This window comes from Equus quagga, chromosome 19 (assembly GCF_021613505.1).
Source record: "Equus quagga isolate Etosha38 chromosome 19, UCLA_HA_Equagga_1.0, whole genome shotgun sequence".
Taxonomy (NCBI): Eukaryota; Metazoa; Chordata; class Mammalia; order Perissodactyla; family Equidae; genus Equus; species Equus quagga.
In genome coordinates this window covers 34,453,901-34,475,174 of record NC_060285.1, presented here as the reverse complement: position 1 = coordinate 34,475,174, position 21,274 = coordinate 34,453,901, and the positions used below count along the sequence as shown (strand labels likewise).

The window sequence follows — 21,274 nt, the reverse complement described above, 5'->3', positions numbered from 1 at the left end:
CACTTCAGAGACAGGACTGACCCAGCAAGCAGTCAACTGTACACATGGTTTCGTGGGAGACTCGAAGTATTTTTTCAAGAATTGTGAGACTACATTAGAAGACCATTTAACCATAACACTCTATTTTTCGTTTATCTCTAAAGTGGTGGTTACTCTATTAATCAATATAATCATCCCACTTGGAATATGATGATTAATTATTATGAAATACTAACTGCTGACTGAAATGCAAGATAATCCAGTTCAGGTGATACCAGGAAAATCAATGTGGAAAATAAACATCATTTTTTTTAACTTTGTTTATTTGTAGCTTAAAATGTAATGCCATACAATTTGAACAATCACTTAAAAAAGGATTTATATTTGCATAAAACAGAAGCAAAACAGAAAGATAGGAAATAAAATGCCATCTTGCTTCAAGTTTTCGAATCAGTACTTAGAGTACTAAGTAATATACATCTATATACATTGCAAGTATATTATATAAATATACTATGGGTAATCTTGAAATCACAATAAATATCAAGTAGGTTTTTAGGCACACGGCATAGAAAAATGCAGAATCTGCATAATTCTTGAGAGTGCTGAGTGACTCATTCTTATATGATTTTCACACATATATTTTACACAAAATATACAGGCATCACGCACATGATCCCCAGTCACCTCTGACTCTCAACTTTCATCCCAGCATTAGTGCCTTCTTATGCTTTGATACTATTGCTCTATACAGCTATTACATAAGAAAATATTTTGCGGTTTTCTTCAACTAATTGCCTAAGAAGGTATCAATGCTACCAAAATAAGTACAGCCTATCTACACAGTATATTCATGGAAATGTGCTGAGAGGCACCAACTTACAGAAATGCTCATTCTAACACTGGGAGTTACCCTGAAGGCAAACTGATAAATTTTAAAGTATACCACTTGTGAATTGCCAATACTATTACATCCAGAAATTATTAGAAACTGAGGTAACACCTGTTTTTTAGAGATAAAAATACTTGAAAAAACACCGAAAGTATTTTTAAAAATTCTGACAAACGCGGACCTCAGTCATTGTGAACTTTGTCTGTAACTCTTTCTGCACAAATGTAAACCAAAGAATCCAAAGGAACGCTCTAGTTGAATTTACATACACTGTTAGAATTAAAGATCACAGCCATGGAACACCTGAGATCGCCCTCTGAGAAGTGAAGCCTAACGCTTCTCTGAGTAGAGCCAATGTTCATTGATAAAAATGAACCAAATAAACCCCACTGATTTTCCCCCTGCTACAAGTCAGATTCTGGCATATCCGGCATATCGGCCATCAAGTACCCTATTCCATATCGTCCATTGGGAGCAGTATCCAAAGTTGGTGATCCACTCTGTTTTCGATAAATATTTTTACCAAAATTTGGAGATGACATTTCGCTTGATATCTTTCCATGAATGAGGCTTGCATCATCTCCCTCCAAGTTTACAGGCTCCTTCAGGACCCTTCCTCTCTTATAGGTCACAGATGCTAAATTGCCAGAGCTATCGTCTATAAGGTTGCAGCGACGAATAACGAAGACAACGGGGACGGGGAGTATGGCTAGGACCATCAGAGAGATACAGACAACCATTCCCCATGTTGGATAGCTCAGAAATTCTTCAGATGCCTGTTAAAGCCAAAAGATAATTATTAACAATCTTTCTCTGCAAGCATGTGGAAAAACTTCTATTTGTCTCATATGTGTAAGCCAAGAATCTGGGACTCGCTTTGACTAACAGAATGCCATAAAAGTGACATTAAGCAATTTCCTAGGCTAGACCTTAAACGTCTTGCACATACTGCTTCTGTTTCTTAGAATGCTGCCTTGAGTCCATAACGCTTGGAAGAAGCCAAGAATGAAAGATCACATAGAGAGAGCCCAGCTCTCCAACTTTCGTCAAGTGCATGAGTTAGCTCCGGCAAGACGGACGGAAGAATTCTCTAGTCCATCCACAGAACTCTGAGAAATACGAAATCAGCATTGCTTTTAGTCATTAAGGTGGGAGTAGTTTGTTATTAAGCAACAGATACCTACTGCACGTGCTACGTCATCTTTCTAAAATCTGAAAATCTAAATTTTGAAGCACATCTGGCCCCAAGGGATTTGGTAAGGGCTAACAGACTTCTTTATGCCCCAGTCATGAATTTAGTTGTTATTATATAGAATTATTGACCATAGAATAGCTGAAGGTCAGAGGTATCTCTGATAAATAAACGTTCTGATTTTATAACAGCTAATATACGTCTCATGACTGCATTATTATACGGCTAATGCAACTTGACAACAGAAATGGAAATAGTCATTGCTAATATAAAACAGTTATAACAAAACTTTACTTCAATGTTTACTTAAATTATGTCTACATGGCAAACGCATATTTTCATTATTACATAGTATCCAGGATATGATTTAACAAACTTATGTAGGAAAAAATATTTCTAGAGTCAAAGGCCCAATAATTATTGGTTCATCTATAGTGACATGAATAAAGCTACTTTAATAAGAAACAAGTCAGTATTTCTCATGTATTAAAAAAATCCACAATGTATAAAAAAAATCACAAATGTGCGGGGTCAAACAAAACATAAATCTCAAGATCCTTGCATAAAAACAATACCAAAAAAGCAAAAGATGGAAACCTCTAAAATGGCATTTTATGTATATTTTTTATCCACTTTCCTTATTTTGTATTTTACCTTGTCTTCGATCCACGCATTATAGCCAGGAGGACTTAGTCCCATATTCACAACACTAGCTATTAGCAGTGATAACAGCATGAGAGGAGAAATATATTTCCACATGTAGTAGTAATATCTGTTGGGAGCAAATCCCAGCATATCTTTTAGGTCTTCTATAAACCTGAATAAAAAAGAAAGTATTTAATTATTTCCCAAGTTAACGTCGCTATATCTTAAAAATGTGCATGATATCACTGGTTCGACAGGGGTTGAGCTATGAATAACCTACGACATTTTATACTGAAACAAAAAGTCATATTGGAAGAGGGCTTATAAGTTAGGAACATTTATAAGTAAACTGGAGCCAGTCAAGCACTGTAATTTTCATTTAGCAAAAGCCCCCTTAAGCTAAGCCCTGAAAAGTCTCCTCTTACTGATGACTTTCTGCTCTATGAACACAATATTTGTGATACTTTAAAAATTCCTTCTCTCTCCTTTTTTTATTTAGCAATAATCGATTACTATCATCCAATATCCAGTCAGTGTTTATATTATCTGAACCCTCCCTTCTTTTTGTAGTCCATTTGAATTGAAAGGCCCACACATTGCAACTGATTGGTGTGCTTCTCAAGTCTATTTTTCATCTCTGGGTTCCTCCTACACCTCCTTTTTGTTTCTTCCAATTTTTTGTTGAATCAGCTGGATACTCGGTCCTACAGTTTCCCACAGTCACGGTTTTGCTGATTGTTTCCCCACAGAGTTGCTTCACCAGTGCAGTAACCTGAGGTATGGTCTACACGAAATAAAATTCACCCTTTTCAGGTATATGATGTTAACACCTTCAAAGCACAGCCATGATGTACTAATCTAGAGAGAAATACCTACTGCCCACCCACCAGTCCTTGTACTGACGTTTTGTAGACTTTTTTGGTTGTCTAAAGCTAGTTCTCTGGTAGGTTCTTCCAAGAGGGATCATAGTAACTATACTCCCTGATTTCTTGCATGTTTATAATTGTTCGCTTATGGTCATTATACTTGATGTCACTTTGACTGGATTTAAAGTCTGTCTTACATTTTCTTTCCTTGAGAATCGTAAATAAGTCAACCAACATAATATTGTTACAAGAAGTCTGCTGACTTTTTCTCTTATAAATAATTTTGCTTGTTTTGTATTGATTTGTCTGGATGTCGCCAGTTTTTTCTTTGTCTAGAAGTAACATCGTAAACTGTGTTCTGGTGTTGGCCATTATGTCTGTTTTTCCAAGCATATTGTGTGCACTTTCTACATTCAAGTTGTCATTTATTTCACACGAGTCTCATGAATTATAGTTTTTAGTATCTGTTCTGGCCACTGCTTTCAGAGGTCCTCACTGAACATATGTTGACTCATCTTTGCTTAACTCCTGTTTCTAATCCTTTTCTTAAAACCCTCTTTATTCCTCCTTGGTTTTAAAAAACATTCCTCCTTTCTAGCTTCTATGTCTTGTGGAATTAGCCACTGCATTTATTGTTTTTATGTTCCTTTTAATTTGATCTTCATTTCTGAAGTGTTTCTCTTTTATTCACAATTATTTCCTGAGTTCTACCACCTCTGCTTTCAAATCTTCCTTTTCCCTAATTACCATATTTCTTGACTTTCAAACAACTTATTTATGCTGTTCTTTTGTGGCTTCTATCATTTTTAAAAATTTATTTCAACTCATTTTGAAATAGTTTTCCATCTATTTTGCTTGTGTGCTTTTGTTTTCTGCAGGGATATTATTCTGCTCCTTTCCTCTTTTTGTAAATAAGTTTTCTTAAGACTTGACCACATTTAAGTGAAATGAATTTCCCTGCATTTTAAGATGGAGGGATGGGCACTTCCTCTGTGGGCACAGTGAAGAAAGACTGGGCCCATAATTTCTCAATTCTACCTCCTCTGCTCTCCTCCTCACATTTACCTGGACTTGCTTTTTCCATCGCCCCTACTGTGTTTCTCCTGCTCTATTCAGGTTTTGCTCCCATCATTTTCTCTTCAGTGCAGAATTTTAACTTGGAAAGGAACTCTGGCTTGTTAGCTTCCAGAGTTTTTAGAGATCAGATTGCTCCAGCACTGATGACCTTATTGCATTTTGATCCCTCTGTATTCCTTGAAATGAGGGCAAGGATCCTGTAAAATTTCTCCCCCTTTAGGTCACTATCTCAGATTGGCCTGCCACACTTTTCAGGGAGGGTTTGGGGATGTGGGAGCTGTCAGAAGCCCAGCTGCATATCCTCTGCTGTCTCCCCCACAGATGTGATACCACACAGGTCTTGTGGCTGCCAGTGGTTTGTTCTTACCCTCTCATATTTGAATGTTCACAGGAATATCTTTTTGCCAATGTCCATGGGTATTGATTTTGCTATTATAGTCGTTATTTTTCTATTTTTTAAAAAAGAAATCTAGAGAGATACACAAACTATGCCGGCATCACTTTCAGCTTCACAGGAGCCTCCTCATTTTCTTTCATTCATATTTCTTCCTAATTCCTAAATCGCTACGTACCAACATATTTTTTTCCTGCATTTGAATTTGCTGTCTCCAAATTTTACAGTTTGATTGCCTTCTTTCTCTTAACCCTGTCTCTGGAAATGCAGGTAACAGTGGCAGAAGACACAGAGCAGAACTGAGCTCATGAACCTGCTGAACGTGAACTGAAAAAATGTAAGGTTGCTACAGAAATTTGAAGGAGGGGAAAGTAAGTAAATGAGAGCATTTTAGATGCCAGAATTCTAATCCTGCTCCTAAGACAAAACATGAGCTTTGGAGACCAATATACCTGGTTTCAAATCATAGCTCTGTCATCTTTTAATGTATACCTTAGTCTCCCTGAACTTCATTTTTGGCATTTTTGAAAAATACCTACCTTGGAGGGTTACTGGTAGGCTCACAGACAATGTATGCAGGACACACTGCCTCATGTACAGTAGGAATTTAACACATGTATCTACTAAATAGAAGGAATAGTACGATTCCCTCTTTCATTATAAATATTATTATTTACGAACACTAACTACCAGAGAGACATATTTTCTACCATGCCTAATGTAAATGATGAGCTGTCTAAATGGAAATCTAAATTATGATCTTGTAGATCCACAGATCAGTCCAATAACAATATCAAATTCCAACACAGTGTAGGTTAGGAGTTGGGGGTAACTTGGTAGGTTTTGAAATTCAGGTCTAAGTTAAAGTCCTGGCTCCACAACGAATATACTGTGCCCTCCTGTTCAAGCAAGGCCACTGTTCCATCTGGGATGTGGGTGATATTAGTTAACACAGGGTATTCTTATGACGACTAAGATTTAATGCATGTCAGACAGCTATTACTACTATTTCTATATAGGACATGATTATTAAATGTAAGCTCCCCTACCCTTCCTTGTCTGGAGCTTTTGACAGTAACAAAAACATTTTCTAAGCTTTGACACAGAGCTCACTCAAATACCACTAATGTTCTTTATGCTGTTTAAGAGGACTCTGGTCTTCATTCAACACACTCATTCCTACTTTACACACACCTCCAATAAGCTTGATGATCTCATGTTAACCAGAGACAACAACCTTAAAAAATATTAGACAAGGCGTCTAGACACTTTTTTCTTCTGAGATTACTCTAATGCTTCACTTCACACCAAGTATATATACTTTTCACATCAAGCAAGTATATAATTCAGAGGCTTAGGCATCTAGTGAATTCGAGTAATGACTTCACATAAATATGAAGTTTGTGTACAGCAAATGCCATATATATCTCAGAGCAGGATATATCATTTCCCAAAACTGGCCTGCTACAGAAGGCATTATGTAGCATAATAAAATAAAATTCCTCCCATAAAACAGGTTAGCAAAGTAGTTAGGAGCATAGGCTTTAGAGTTAAGCAGAAATGGCCATGAATCCCAGGTCTGCCCCTGTCCAGGGAACTATGAGCAAGTCCCTTGGTGTCTCACTTGGCCTGAGTTTTCTCATCTGTGAAATGTAAATAACAAGAACTCCAAACAACAAGGTTCTTGGAACATAGTCAATGCTCAGTAGATCTTAGCAGTTACTATTTGATAACCAGAATTAAATCAAAGGTCCAGAATCCTAGACTGTCTTACCATCTACACAACCTAACCAATCACCTAATAGGGGAATATACTTTAATAAAATTGCGGAATGAAGATGAGCCTACAAAAGATTTGATTTTGTGGCAACGAATTTTTCCCTTTAGACATTTCCCTCCTCTTCTAAGTGAAACAGATATTGACAGCTGGTCATTCCAAAATAGAGATGAAAAATGAAGGCATAAAAGCAAATTTACTTACTTATCTATGCCATAAACAAAGGATACAGCAATATTCTCCAAAATGACTACAATCAGCAGTGGCAGCGTTGCAGAATAATCATCAAACATTGTAACAAAGTAATTTCCAGAGCGTTGCACAAATATCAGGCCAATACAAAATGCCAGAAGACAGCAGATCACTGCACAAAAGGAATAAATTAAAAATTAGGCCTTTATTCAGAACCAAGTCTTTTAGACTTCATTATGAATTATTATACTCAAACAATAATCTTGTTTTCACTTTTATAATCTGTCAATGACATAAATAGGCACTACCTTTCCAAGCACAAACAATAAATGAGAAAAAACTGAGAAGATTTTTAAAAGTATAAATCTCCATACCCTTCTGCTCTTTTTACTAATAGCAAAGTGACCTTTTCAGGCAGCAAATGTTCACAGGTTATTTCTACTGCTGATAATGCTTTACAGTTTTGGAAGCTACATTGAATTTTTAAACTTATAATGAGACCAATGTAGCTTATAATAAGGTTGTGATAACATGTATATTATTATATTTGATTGAAATATGGTTATTTTTAAAGCATAACTGAAAAAATCTCATCAGACCTTGCCTTAGCACCAACACAGCCTAGATCTTGATATTGCCAGAACAGATTCATTGGGAATACAATTATGACAGGGTTGGGCAATCTGATTACCCAAGTAACTAAAAAGAGTCATCTAAAAGGAGTTTCCACAGTAGTATCTAAGAAAGATGTAGAAGGTTGTGACCAGCTACCATTAATATAAAAACTTAGAGAGATTCCTGGAATCCATATAATATTCTCATATTTTTTGCCAGACTATTTATTCTCTCATGCACGTCAGTAGAGAAGCCTTCAACAATAAAAGAAGCCTGTGCTCTATTTCTCAACCACCTTTCGCAGAGGTGAGAAAAAGTGAAAGACGCAGAACAGGTAAGAGCAGTTCAGGAGGGGAGAAAACAGACATCCCTGGGTTCAGTCAGTTCAGGTCCTTAACAAGGTCAATAAGTGTGGGTTAAATTAAGCCACTACCGCCATCTCCTAAGCACTGTGCTAGTGGTATGAGTTACATCGTACAGAAATATTATGTATAAACACATAATGTAGAAAAGGAAAAGTAACATTCACTTGGAGTCCATCACATACTGAAATGTTTAAATGCTTGTCACAGCACATTGTACTCAGTCTCAGGATGGAAGCAGCAGAGCTTGGATCTGAAGCACGGCCTGTGTCACTTTCACTCTCTCCTAATTACACCATAGTATAAGCTAAACATGAAGTGTATTCTAGGTGCTACAGACGGTAGGTTTTGAGGGAGATGTGAGAGGAAAAGATAGTGAGTGATTCACTTAGCTAAGTCCTATTGTTAGAGAAGACAAAATCACATCTGACAAAGGTGATGGCGGAACATTTCATCAAGGTAAAATATGACTGAAGTATAGGTATGATCCCAGAAGACAGGTATTGGGGGAAGAGCGGGCATTCCCCTTTGCTCTGACCAAATAGGCCAGCCAGTGGGAGTCGGCAGATACTACCTGTGTGTTTTTCCCTCTATGCTGCTGCTTTTCCCTTAATTCTATAAGCCCTCTAACCACAGGAGGGTTTGGATATGGGGCAAAGATAAGGAAAGCAGCAAAGATGACTGTTACGTAGCCTGCATGTCAGGCAGGATATTGATAACCTTAAATGAAACAGAAACTTAAGAAGCAGACTGCCTTTTGTGAGAAGGTAAAGAAGTTTCTCGTCTATATGCAGCTGAGTTCAGGATATCTAGATAGAAATATTTGACAACTGCTGAAATTGTTTTACACACACACACACACTTAGAGCAGTACGTGATAAAGGTATATATTTGAGTTATTTACACATAAATGATCACTAGATCTTTCAGAGCCTTGGGGAGCTTGAGCACTAGTGCCCAGCATTCAAGATATTTTTTTCCAATTTGTGTTTACATCACTTACCAACACTGTTCCCACACTCTGGTCTGGCCGGCTTCCTTATGGCTCCCTTTATCTCTATTTAATATGTTTAGTAAGACTACCCTCTGACCCCTGAGAAGACCCTTTCCCTTTCCAATTCAACTTCCAGCTCTTTTGCTGACAGTTCTGTCATACATTTAGATGACTTTTGTTGCTTCTTAACTCTTATAACACGAAAAGTCTCTATTATGCTATCTATCAGTATATTACGTGGTACAGATCTTATCTACCTAATTTGATTTTAATTATCAGTACTATTATTTTTGCAGAAGAGGCTCTCCTATATCTCTGTGTCTCCTAATTTCTCTGATATCCTTTACATAGCTCAATGCGAGGATGAGATACTGCAAAACTGGTGCTGTAATAACTGCTTGCAGATTGGGCTTATCAACAACCATGAATACTAATAATTGTTTTATTTCTTTCCTACTTAGATATTAACTACTAGTAGGCTACAATTGCTGTTTTATAGGAGAACTGGATTTAGGCTTATCAATTTCAGCTATGCACTTTTTGGAAAAGGAGTATTAGATCTGAGCTCCTTTTTTAAACTTTCTTTGTTTTTTTAAGAATTATTTTTTTAACCAATTGTCAATGTCAGAGTTCTTTTTTTTTTTTAAAGATTTTATTTTTTTTCCTTTTTCTCCCCAAAGCCCCCTGGTACATAGCTGTATATTCTTCATTGTGGGTCCTTCTAGTTGTGGCATGTGGGACGCTGCCTCAGCGTGGTTTGATGAGCAGTGCCATGTCCGCACCGAGGGTTCGAACCAACGCAACACTGGGCCGCCTGCAGTGGAGCGCGCAAACGTAACCACTCGGCCATGGGGCCAGCCCCCTGAGCTCCTTTTTTAATAATTATTTGACTTGTATACAAAATTATATATGAACATTCTATGACTTTATTCTAGTGCCAGTAATTCATGATAATGACATTATTATTAATAAAGAGAAATAATCATTAACTAATATAATCTATATTAAATCTACCCTCTGCATATTATATAAATAAAATAAATAATACAACTATTATTAATAAAGTGACATTAATAAAACTTTCTTATTTCCATCTCTGATCTCCCACCAAGAGTAAAATAGACTATCAGTTCTATGAAAAGTGAAATACATAAAAACTCACCAGTTAGAATCTCTTTCCTCACTTTGAAAGTATCCACAATAGGCGTGATGATCCCTTCAATGGTTCCAAACATGCTGCCAAGTCCGAGATTGACCAGCATGAGGAAGAACATCACTGACCAGAAGGGAGATGCAGGGAAATGTGTCATCGCTTCTGTAAAGGCAATAAAAGCCAGACCAGTCCCCTGGACAGCCTAAAAAATACACAAAATAGCAACATCAGTACAGAGAAATATTAAGAGATGAGAATATACATCAGTTACAAAGGGGAGGGGAAACTCTTAGTAATAAACATGGAAATAAACTACTGGAAATAAACATGCTGGTACCATGCTGTCTCCTAAGAAACTGTGCCTCTAAACAAACTTCAAGTTGATACTGTTATCTCAAAAGACAACAGGTAGACTAGAATTAAAAAAAACAAAAACACAACTTTTAAGGGTTAGTTAGTCATTAAATCTTTCCTTATAGAATTCAAGATTTATATATTAATGATGACTTCATCCATTATTTCCTGCACATGATTCTTTATGGTTAGTCTCAAGCGTAGTTAGCTCTCTTAAAGTAAGTGATTAATGGCTAATTTCTCCATTATATTTTTCTTTTTGGCAACACAGGGAGAGGGTGACAACCAAAACAAGAATATTTATCAATGTTCACCTATTTCATGTTTATTAAAATATATGACAGTGGCTAAGAAAAAGGACTTAATCATGACTTCTTGAATACAGTTATTAAAATGGCCAAATATCATCCATGCATCAAAAGATTCATGCAATATGGAAATCATAGTCATAATTCAATTTTTGTAGTGAATATTATACCAGGAAAGGTATCAGACTAATTTCATTATCTCTGATGAAAATCACTTAAAATTTATATTCATATTTTTAATCATTGTGATTTAATCAATGAAATTGTTTTTTAAAGTAAAAGCAAACCTTTATGATTTAAGAAAGTATGTTCTTGGAAATAAAGAATATGAATTTTGAACGAGCATAATCTTCTACAGGCATTTCAAAGGTTATTTTCCTAAAAGGAATCTTCTGGAAAACGCGTATTTTAAGTGAATGATGATTATTTTATTGCTTAAACACAGCCTACTAACTTTATTTAGCTCATCTTCAATTTGACAGGAATTGAGATGAAGAGCGGGAAACTCCCCTTCTTTCACTTTTTGAACGATGTCATAAACTAAATGATAATCTTCTGCAGTAACAGCTGAAAAGTTGATATGATGGGGGATAATATCGTGACTAAGGTTGCCCATTTTCAGAAATTTTATGATCATTTCCGAATTTCTGAAAAACAGAACAACATATTAACGAACACATGCATTTAGGGGGTACTTTTTCTATATAATTATGCCATCAAAAGCTAAAGGAAATTGATATCCATACTCTGCAATGCATTTCTCATTTATGACACTGGCTTTGAAGCCCAGAACTGCAAACACCACCAATGTTGCCAGGACAGAAGTAAAAAAATTGATGAAGGACACCAGGACAGCATCAAAGTGGCAGTTGTTGTCTCTCTTGTTGTAGCTTGAAAAGGCAATGACGCCACCAAATCCCAGCCCTAAGGCGAAGAACACCTGGGTAGCCGCTTCTCTCCAGACCTTCGGCTCCAGCATCATTTCCAGCTGTTGAAAATTAAACATAATAGAAGTCGATTGCAAAATAATAGTTCAGAATAATCTACATGCAATTAGTTCTATTGTTTAAATATATCATAATGATATCTATGTACACAAAGCTTATTTAAATCAGGGGGACAATGTGTTCTTAAGGAGAAATAACAAACTTTTCATTTAGGAATGAAACAAGGAATATGACTAAGAAATACTATAGACTATCAAGACTTTAGATGGAGTTTTACTTACATGGAGATTTTCTACTTCTATGGGAATTTTAAATATCTTTAAGACAAATCGTCAAAGGATTATTTGAAAGAGAAATTAACTATCTTCAATTATTTCCCATGTCTTTTTCTTTCCAAAGCAAAATAAATCAATTATCAATAAAAGTTAAATAGTTGCTTAACAAATATCTTAAGTTTTGTGTTTTCTGGCGAAATCTAATAGTCAAAGTAGGGGCCGGCTCCGTGGCCGAGTGGTTAAGTTCGCGTGTTCCGCAGCGGCGGCCCAGGGTTCGGATCCTGGGCACAGACATGGTGCCGCTCGTCGGGGCACGTTGAGGTGGCGTCCCACATCCCACAACTAGAAGGACCTGCAACTAAGATATACAACTGTGTACAGGCGGGGTTTGGGGAGATAAAGCAGAAAAAAAAATAAATAAAGATTGGCAACAGTTGTTAGCCCAGGTGCCAATCTTAAGAAAAAAAAAAAATAATAGTCAAAGTAGATAATAATTATAAGCTTGGTAGAGTTGAACTATTTGTACTTTGCATATTCATGTATATATCATTCATTCATTCTATAGTTTCCTGAAAGCCTTTTCTTTGAAAATTGAAGAAATTAAACCATGTCATTTCTAAGACCCTTTCAGATCCAAAGTTCTAAAGTTCTGAATCTGTGCTGAACACGTGTTTCAAGTAGCTCTACTTTACTTCTTAGACAATTAGCACTGTATTGTATACAACCAAATCTTTTAAATGGGACAATTAATATTAGCCATATCTGACACAGACCTCAATAAACAGTCAAGTTTGATTTCAGTAACAGGAGTGTTTAAATTGGTATTTTATCTCTTTTTTACTATTACAATGAAATTGCCTTTATTGGGAGCTATGTCAAATACAGTAAGGAATGAGTTCCACAGCAAGTTTCAGATCCTGGTTCTGCCATTTAATAACCTAAAAGCAGTGCAGCCTGGGATAAGCGGCCCCACTTGCAAGATGGGAGTGACAAGACATGGACCACTTACCACGTCGCCTACCACGCTCCAAGTGCTCGGGAATTGCTAACATGTATGGATCAAAGTTGTAGGCACACTGATAAGCATTTCATTTGGATTATCTAATTTAATTTCACTACAATCTGTGAAATTGTTGCTACTGTTATGTGAATTTTAGAAAGGTTAAGTAACCTGACTGAGGTTACAGAAGTTCTGGGGTGGAGCTAAAATATGAACACAAGTTAATTCCAAAATGCATCCTCTCTCAAATATTAGGCTTTCTTGTTCAATGAATTTTAGTGATTATTATTAAAATATATTAAATATTCTCATGGACCATAATCATGATTATATTTATAACTTACAAATAACTAAGATATGCATACTGTTTATTGACCATTGCTACATTACCATTCTGTGGTTAATACTGACCTACTTACTACAAAACACTCAGCTGTCTTTCTCTACTGTACCCACTAGATGGCAGGCAACACCTATTTACCAAAGACATTCGTCAGCTAACTCCCAATTCAGGAACAAAATCTCCATTTACTGTTTGGGGAATATTTCAAGTGCTTAGGTACTTCCTCTGTCTTACATAAACAATGTAAACTAAAAAGCAATTGACAACTTCTTATCATTACTGTATTAACTCTCACATCCTACAGTGACACAAAATCTTATCAACAGTCAAAAAAAAAAGCGAGCTGAACTATACTAATAGTGATCCCTAGTGATGTGGGGTCAGTGAGCTGAGGAGTCGAAAGAAAGATTTCTTGGACTCTCAAGATCTGGCAGTAGTGCTCTTTTATTTAGAGAATAGTGTGGAATAGCATGGGGACAGGACCCATGGGTAGGCAGAGCTGGTGCCTGCATGCTGCTGCTGACATGGGGACAGGACCCATGGGCAGTCAGAGCTGCTGCTGCTGCTGCCGCCTCTGCTGCAAACATGGGTGGAGAGTAAGGCTAAATTTAAGGCATAGGTATGTGAGTTATCTCTTTACAAGACAAAGGAAAGAATATGTAAAAAAGTTAAAATGGTATCAGTGCCAGTAGGGTCCGGCCATTGGGCGGTCCCACAACTTTTAGATAAGAATCAAACCGGATTGAGCAAATGGCAGAAATCACCGCTTAAATATTATCTTCAGCTAATGACAAAGGAGGATTTGGGGGGGGGGTCAGTTACATGAGGTTGCCAGACAGTAAACAACTTGAGTTCTTGCCTTTGGCATTGATTAAGAGTTTCTAGAGATAAGGCCATCCCCCTTCTTCCTGGCACAGAGAGGAGACATCTTTACAGATAGAGGTTTCCCTTACAAATGTAAATGTTTCCCAACAAAGGGCAAGCAAATTCCACTCCTGGGAGCCTGCTTCTCATCTGCAGGTTTAAAATTAACCAGCCTAAAATCCTCCTCACCTAGTACAGGTTTAAAACATTAATAACGGTGCAGTTTTAAATACGGGGCCATGTAAAAGTGTCATATCAAAGTATGTAAATTCTAAAATATCTATTTAAACCAAATATTTAGAATTATGTCACAAGCAATTGCTAACTTAGAAACAGGTAACATTCCAGAAATTCACATCAAAGCAAGTTGTTTTAAACTCAGAAAACTTGGGGCCGGCCCGGTGGCACAGCGGTTAAGTTCGCACATTCCGCTTTGATTGGCCTGGGGTTTGCCGGTTTGGATCCCGGGTGCGGACATGGCACCGTTTGGCACACCATGCTGTGGTACGCGTCCCACATATAAAGCAGAGGAAGATGGGCATGGATGTTAGCTCAGGGCTAGTCTTCCTCAGCAAAAAAACAGAGGAGGATTGGCAGCAGTTAGCTCAGGGCTAATCTTCCTCAAAAAAATAAATAAATAAATAAATAAATAAACTCAGAAAACTTTTCTTTCAATATTACAAATATAAATATTTTGGGTCATTAAGTATGGCCCATTTGAAGCTGATTTAAATTACAATATAGCTGAAATTTATAAACCTCAACTAGTTATCCACTGAGGAGTTCCAACAACTCTAAATGTTGGACTTTTGAACTATTCAAGAAAACCAGATACCAATGTCAGCATTTTGTTGCTAAAGAACGAACACCAAGTTGGAACCAGACACCTAAAGAACACAGCCTCTTTTACACAGGATCAAGGCAGCTGCCGGTGTGACGAAGAATTCCAGGAAAGCTAATATCTTCTGCCCAAATCTCAACACGACCTGGCTGCACATTCAGATAACTTCTCATTTCTGAACTAATTTTGAAATTGCATCTTTATAACTCAGTGTCTGCCTATGATAGTGTTAGCAAACTAATAGTGAGGTGCAACTTCATTTTGGTGACCAAAATATATATATAGCTCAAAACTTGTTTTCATTTCCTGTAAAATCAATATAACAAGTCCACGAGTAATGATGAATCGGGTTCAATGGGTCCAGTGTTGAGTTCAGCTCTAAGCTGAATGGCAGAGCATAAGGTCTGAGCTTTTATGTGCCTATGAAGAATTTTCCTAAAATGTATATGCATCTACAAAAGTTACAGAACTTCCCAAACTCAGAACTATAAATATTCTCCCAGAAGGTACAAAATCTCCAAACAAACAAACAAAAAACAAGAAAGCATTGATTTCTTCTGAGACAGGATCTAGAGCATAGCAGGGTTCTTAACCTGAGTCCATGGATTTTAAGTGATCTGTCAACCTCCTGAAACACGAAGCAAATTAATATGTTGATTATTTTTTCTGGTAAGAAGATCCTACTATTGGTTTTATCAAAGGGGTCCATGATACAAAAATGTTAAGAACTCCTGAAATAGAGGAGGAAGAAGAGTAAATAGAGATTGAAAAGTTCTAGAATTTATCCGTGTAAAAATTAGAAATTAATTGACTATAAAAGAGGAATTTTTGAAGCTTAAATAGTGATAGTCTTACTCTAGAACTAAAATGGAATTTAAATTGGAGCTGGATGGATATAATTATAGATATACAAAGGCTCTAGTTTTCCTAGGCTGGTTAACATAACAGCTGTAATTTAAAAGTCTAATGTACATGTGTTAGAATAATTATCCCTTAAATCTAACTATGGGAATATTTTAACAATAAACGGAATACTTTCATGGTAATAAACCTTAACCAGAAGTACAGTACACACCTTAGGGGTGAACATGTGGCGGATGCCATCAGTTGAGCCGTTTAACAGGAGCGCTCTGATGAGGAAGCAGAGAAGTACGACATATGGAAACAGAGAACTGAAATACATGATCTGCAAAGAAAGAAAAATAAAAATAGGTGAGATACACTAACTACAGTCTTTTTTATAGTTAAGATTATGTGTTCTGTTCTGTACTTTGACAGTTACTGTTTTTATAGTATGATTAATAACACTATCAATAAGTTGTATAGCCATCTTACTAGAATGGCTTATTAGTCTTGATTCAACATAACCTATTTAAGATCCTATTTGAGATATACAGAAAAATAAGAAATCTTCCTGGTTTAATCTCCTTTAAAATAGTCCATAGATATAGAGTAACTTGAAATAGTGCTAATTCCTTATAGTTCATAAAATAAGCAATATTTAAGAGAAATGAGTGGTCACTGACTCCCTAACAAATTTCTACTTTCATTATTGTAGGCAGAAGGAAAAGAAAAGGCTTTTTTTCCCATTAACGTAAGTTCCACTAAGATTCTGTAAAGCTTCTGGAGTAGAGAGTGGTCCCTATGTTGTCTCCTACAGAACCTCAACAGTTAACCACGTAAAGGTTTTACTTTCTTCTTCAGCATTTTCACCATTAAAGTTAAGCAAATGTTTATCATAGGAAAAGAATTGTCCTAACTAGACATTTTGACATCTCCACATGGAAGCCCTGTGGGTCTCTAAGACTTTTCAGGTCCCCAAGGGAACTTCTGAATTTCCCCTAAAGCTGTCCCCACCCATCTCTAAGTAAATGGCCCCACCAACCATCCAGCGGCTAAAGTCAAACGTCCAGAAGTAGTCCTGCACTATTTGTAACATTCTCCTAACTGGTTTCCAGGTTAACCAGAGATAACTTGGGTTATCTCATTCCCTGCTTAACACACTCCAGGGATTTCTAAAACACTTGGAACAAAACTTGAATTCCCCCTTCCCACCTGCAAAGCCTTACGCTGGAGCCCTACCTGCCTGCCCCAGCACTCTTCCCCGGGCTGAGCTCTGGCCCAGCAGGCCCCTGCTGGCTGTGGGCAGACCAAGCTCTTCAGCTTCAGGGCCAGAGCAGGGTTGGGCCCTCAGTCTGAGGCGCTCGTCTCCCTCCTCTGAGCATGACTCGCTTCTCTCTGTCATTTACATCTCATCTTCACCTTCTCCAGGAAATCTTCCCAGACCACCCAAAATAAGGCTACACTTTTTTCCATCCGATATCCCCCATCTGCCCTCCCCTGTGCTCTATGAACCCTCCATATTATCTTGTTTTGGTTTTTTTGACGGGACTCAGCACTGTCAAAATTATGTTATTTATACATTTACTTACTAATTTCCAGTCTCCCCTTTGTTGTTAGTGCCATCCAGTCAATTCTGACTCCTAGGGAGCCTGCGTAGAGCAGAGCAGAACCCTCCCCAGTCTTTTTGCGCCATCCTCTCCCCTTCTAGCACTGTATCAGACAGCACTCCGCGGTTATTCACAGGGTTTTCATGACCAATTTTTTCGGAAGGGGATGGCTAGGTCCTTCTTCCTAGTCTGCCTTAGTCTAGAAGCTCTGCTGAAATCTGTCCATCATGAGTGACCCTGCTGGTATTTGAAATACCAGTAGCATAGCTTTCAGCATCACAGTGACATGCAGCCGCCACAGTATGACAACCACCAGAGGGACGGTGTGGTTCCCTGACCAGGAAACCAACCCAGTGAGAGCACCAAATCTTAACCACTAGACCACCACCAGTCTCCCCTACTGCAATACAAGCTTAGCAAGGGCTAGGGCCTTTTCCCTTCTATTGGCTACCATATCCCAAACACATAACACAGGTGCTGGTACATAGTGGGCATATGATATGTGTTCGGGGAAGGGAGGAATGGAGGGTGGGAAGAATGGAGGAAAAATTGTCATAGCAGAGGATGGCTCAGGGCATGTAAGAGAGATTGAACTCAATAAGCACTATAAACAAACAATGTAAGTCGACATCATAATCTGCTTTTCTTCTATAGTTCTATCCACTTAGATTTAAACACATGTGGAACACCCTAAGAAAAAAATTAATATTACAAATAAAATCTCAACATACTTAGGAATCCATATAAAAATAAAAATAATCATTTTATTCAGTTATAATAGAACTTAATTTTTCAATCATTTCAACCTGGTTTAATTCCTTGATTACTTCCATTCACCCACATTTCTTTTTATCAGAATGCCTTCACAGTACTTTTTTGTTCATTCTTCTTGCCTACTTTTAGCATTCTTTAAATTTGTTAGCTTACTATGTATCTAGTTAAGTAGCCTGATCTCACCTGAATTAAAGCTATCCCTTTTACGATTCTTCTTCACAAATCTTGAGGCTAGCCAGAGGCATGGATTCGCTTCTGCACAGCACCTTATCTTTTTGTTTTTTTAAACAGAACTCAAATTTGCTGCCTTATACGTGACTTAAATGACATCCATTAATCCCATTTATTTAAAACTGAAAATGAAGGCTACACACTGAACTAGTCTGGAAAGGTCGATAGAATTTTTCCAATAAATTTACTCAGTATGTTTTAAATATAGTTGCAAATTAGAGGCTAAGGGAAGAACTGATTCTTTCTGTACTTGTATTTATCCAGGCTCAACAACTCCAAACACACCCTTAATAAGTCCCTCTTTCCCACGTGCCATAACCAACTGGTCAACAAGACCAAGTGATTCCATCACAGAAATCTGACGTCTGTCCCTTCATTTCCATCCTCAATGACGTGTGACCTTCCACTTTTATGACAGGTCCCTGCTCACCTGGCCTCCAGATTCTCCCTGCCAGCTCTCCCCTTCATCCCTGAAATCCACCATCCACATTACTTTCCAAACCAAAGAGCTGATGGTATCAATGAACTGCCAAACACCCTCCGATATCCCACACCATTTATCAGGTAACAGCCACTGTGACCAGTGTCCACAGATCCTTCAGGATCTGCTATTCACTCACATTTCAAGTTTCATCTCCGAAGAGCTGCACAGATTGTATGTAAAAGTCACACAGGGGTACTCAGCAGTCGTTGGGCTTTGCACATCCAGTGTTCTCTCTCTGAACTTTCTGGTGAACTGCTTCAAACATCAAACTCTAGCCCAAAAGTTACCTCCTCTGTGAAGCTTTCCCCCAAACCCATGTGAATTTCAGTGGCTGCCTCTGCTATCATGCACTTTATGTGCCTCTACTACCGCACTTATTCTGCTAATTATCTGTCCACCGATTAAATTATGGGTTCCATGAGGACAAAACTGTGGCCTGTTCATCTTTGCATATCCATCAGCACCTGACATATAGTAGATACTCAAAAATATTGTACATTAAGAGAGAATTTATAGGAAGTTAAATTGTCCTTTCTGCATACATTTCCTAAAAAAAAAATCAACTTATCTTTATTCTGCAGTACTTTTTAAATCATATACTAATATACGACTGGACTCATTTCAATTTTCATTTATTAATTTAACACGTTTTGAGTTCTGAAAGATATTGATCTGGATTCAGTGATACAAGACTCTAGCATAGCTTCCTAAAAGAGAACAGGAAAATTTCACGTTCATTATAACAAAGAGAAAAATAACAGTCAAGATTTTAAACATTCCAGTAGGGTTAAGTAGGTCATGTCTGAATTTTCTTGTTCTGTGAGCAGGTAAAAGGGCAAAATATTTAATTATTAAATTATGAAATTTAAAGATGTATCTTAAGTCAGCACTTTTACAGACACACCCGTATTGTGTTTTTAAACACAAATTCTTTACATTTAATCAAATGAGTCTGATCTTATTATACCAACACAGTCAGCTGCACAATATTATTAAAAATAGGCTAAATTCTACCTAACTACATGCAAATTGTTACACATTCTCCTTACCGTACTTTATGTTATGCATCACTACCTGAAATTATTTTGCCAATTTTATTGTCTGCCTCTGCCACTAGAATGACATTCCATGAGGACAGGCATTTTGTCTGCCTGGTTCATTGCTGTATCTCCAGACGAAATATGTGTTAAATGAACAGATGAATGATCCTTACATTGTCCAAGAAGTACACATTTTTAAGAACTGGGAAACAACACAATGAAATATGTTTCTTTGTCTGATTTTAAGACTCCTGGGTCTCGACAGCTGAAATGCCTTCACAGCAAGTACATGCAGTAAGAGATTAGTTTATCAATCAAAATGTTGTATAAAAACATTTTTATTCTACTCAAGTACTGAAGAACAGAAAACATGAAATCAGTGAGTTATTTCTTTTTACATATTAAAATGTTTACTATAAACACACCTTCTCTTTGAGGACTTCAGAGCCTAGTTTTAGCTCTGCCACTTATCAGTTGTTTAATTCTGGCCAATTCTTTATTGTATCTAAGCTTCTTAACCTTGTAGTAAAATGGGGATAAAAACACAAATCATCTGGCTGACACAAAGATTAAACAAGCTAATGTAGGCAAAGAAAAGAACTTAGAACAGTAGTAGTAACTATGGCAAAGCAGTACTAGTAGAAAATATTACCTTAGGGTCAGAAGAAAGCTTAGAGCTTCTCCTTTCTATCATGCTTTTTCGGGGCAGGCATCCCCTTAACAGAGGCTGTAACAAAGGGACATGCAACCTCTGACACCTCCAGTGATGCTGCACTGGGACAACTAAGGTACCAGGCCTCATGGCTGAAAGGTCTTCCTTTCTTTGAAGATGTACCACCACTCTGCCAATCTCCATAATCCCCAATATTGGATCATAGTTCTGCTCTCTGTGGTCACACAGAATGAGCCTGATTCTTCTTCTTTTTTTTTTAAGATTTTATTTTTTTCCTTTTTCTCCCCAAAGCCCCCCGGTACGTAGTTGTATATTCTTCGTTGTGGGTCCCTCTAGTTGTGGCACGTGGGATGCCGCCTCAGCATGGCCCGATGAGCAGCACCACGTCCGCACCCAGGATTCGAACCAACGAAACACTGGGCCGCCTGGAGCGGAGCGCGCGAACTCAACCACTCGCCCACGGGGCCAGCCCCCAAGCCTGATTCTTCTTTTGATTCAACTATTTGAAGACTGTGATCACAGGGCTGAGATTTCTCTTCTCCATAATAAAGG

The 21,274-nt window shown here is 37.5% G+C and overlaps 1 protein-coding gene across 2 annotated transcripts in view; it reads right to left on the bottom strand.

The window, feature by feature from the left end:
• Nucleotides 1-316: 316 nt before the first annotated feature.
• SLC6A15 (solute carrier family 6 member 15) overlaps nt 317-21,274 on the bottom strand; it is a 49,137-nt gene continuing 28,179 nt past the window's right edge. For both annotated transcript variants that reach the window (XM_046645959.1, XM_046645961.1), the window contains exons 6-12: nt 16,146-16,256; nt 11,547-11,788; nt 11,255-11,447; nt 10,148-10,340; nt 7,027-7,186; nt 2,718-2,880; nt 317-1,647 (exon numbers count right to left, since the gene is read on the bottom strand). In XM_046645959.1, the coding sequence (XP_046501915.1) occupies nt 1,276-1,647; nt 2,718-2,880; nt 7,027-7,186; nt 10,148-10,340; nt 11,255-11,447; nt 11,547-11,788; nt 16,146-16,256 (1,434 nt within the window). In that variant the 3' untranslated portion in view covers nt 317-1,275. The remainder of the gene's footprint in view (nt 1,648-2,717; nt 2,881-7,026; nt 7,187-10,147; nt 10,341-11,254; nt 11,448-11,546; nt 11,789-16,145; nt 16,257-21,274) is intronic.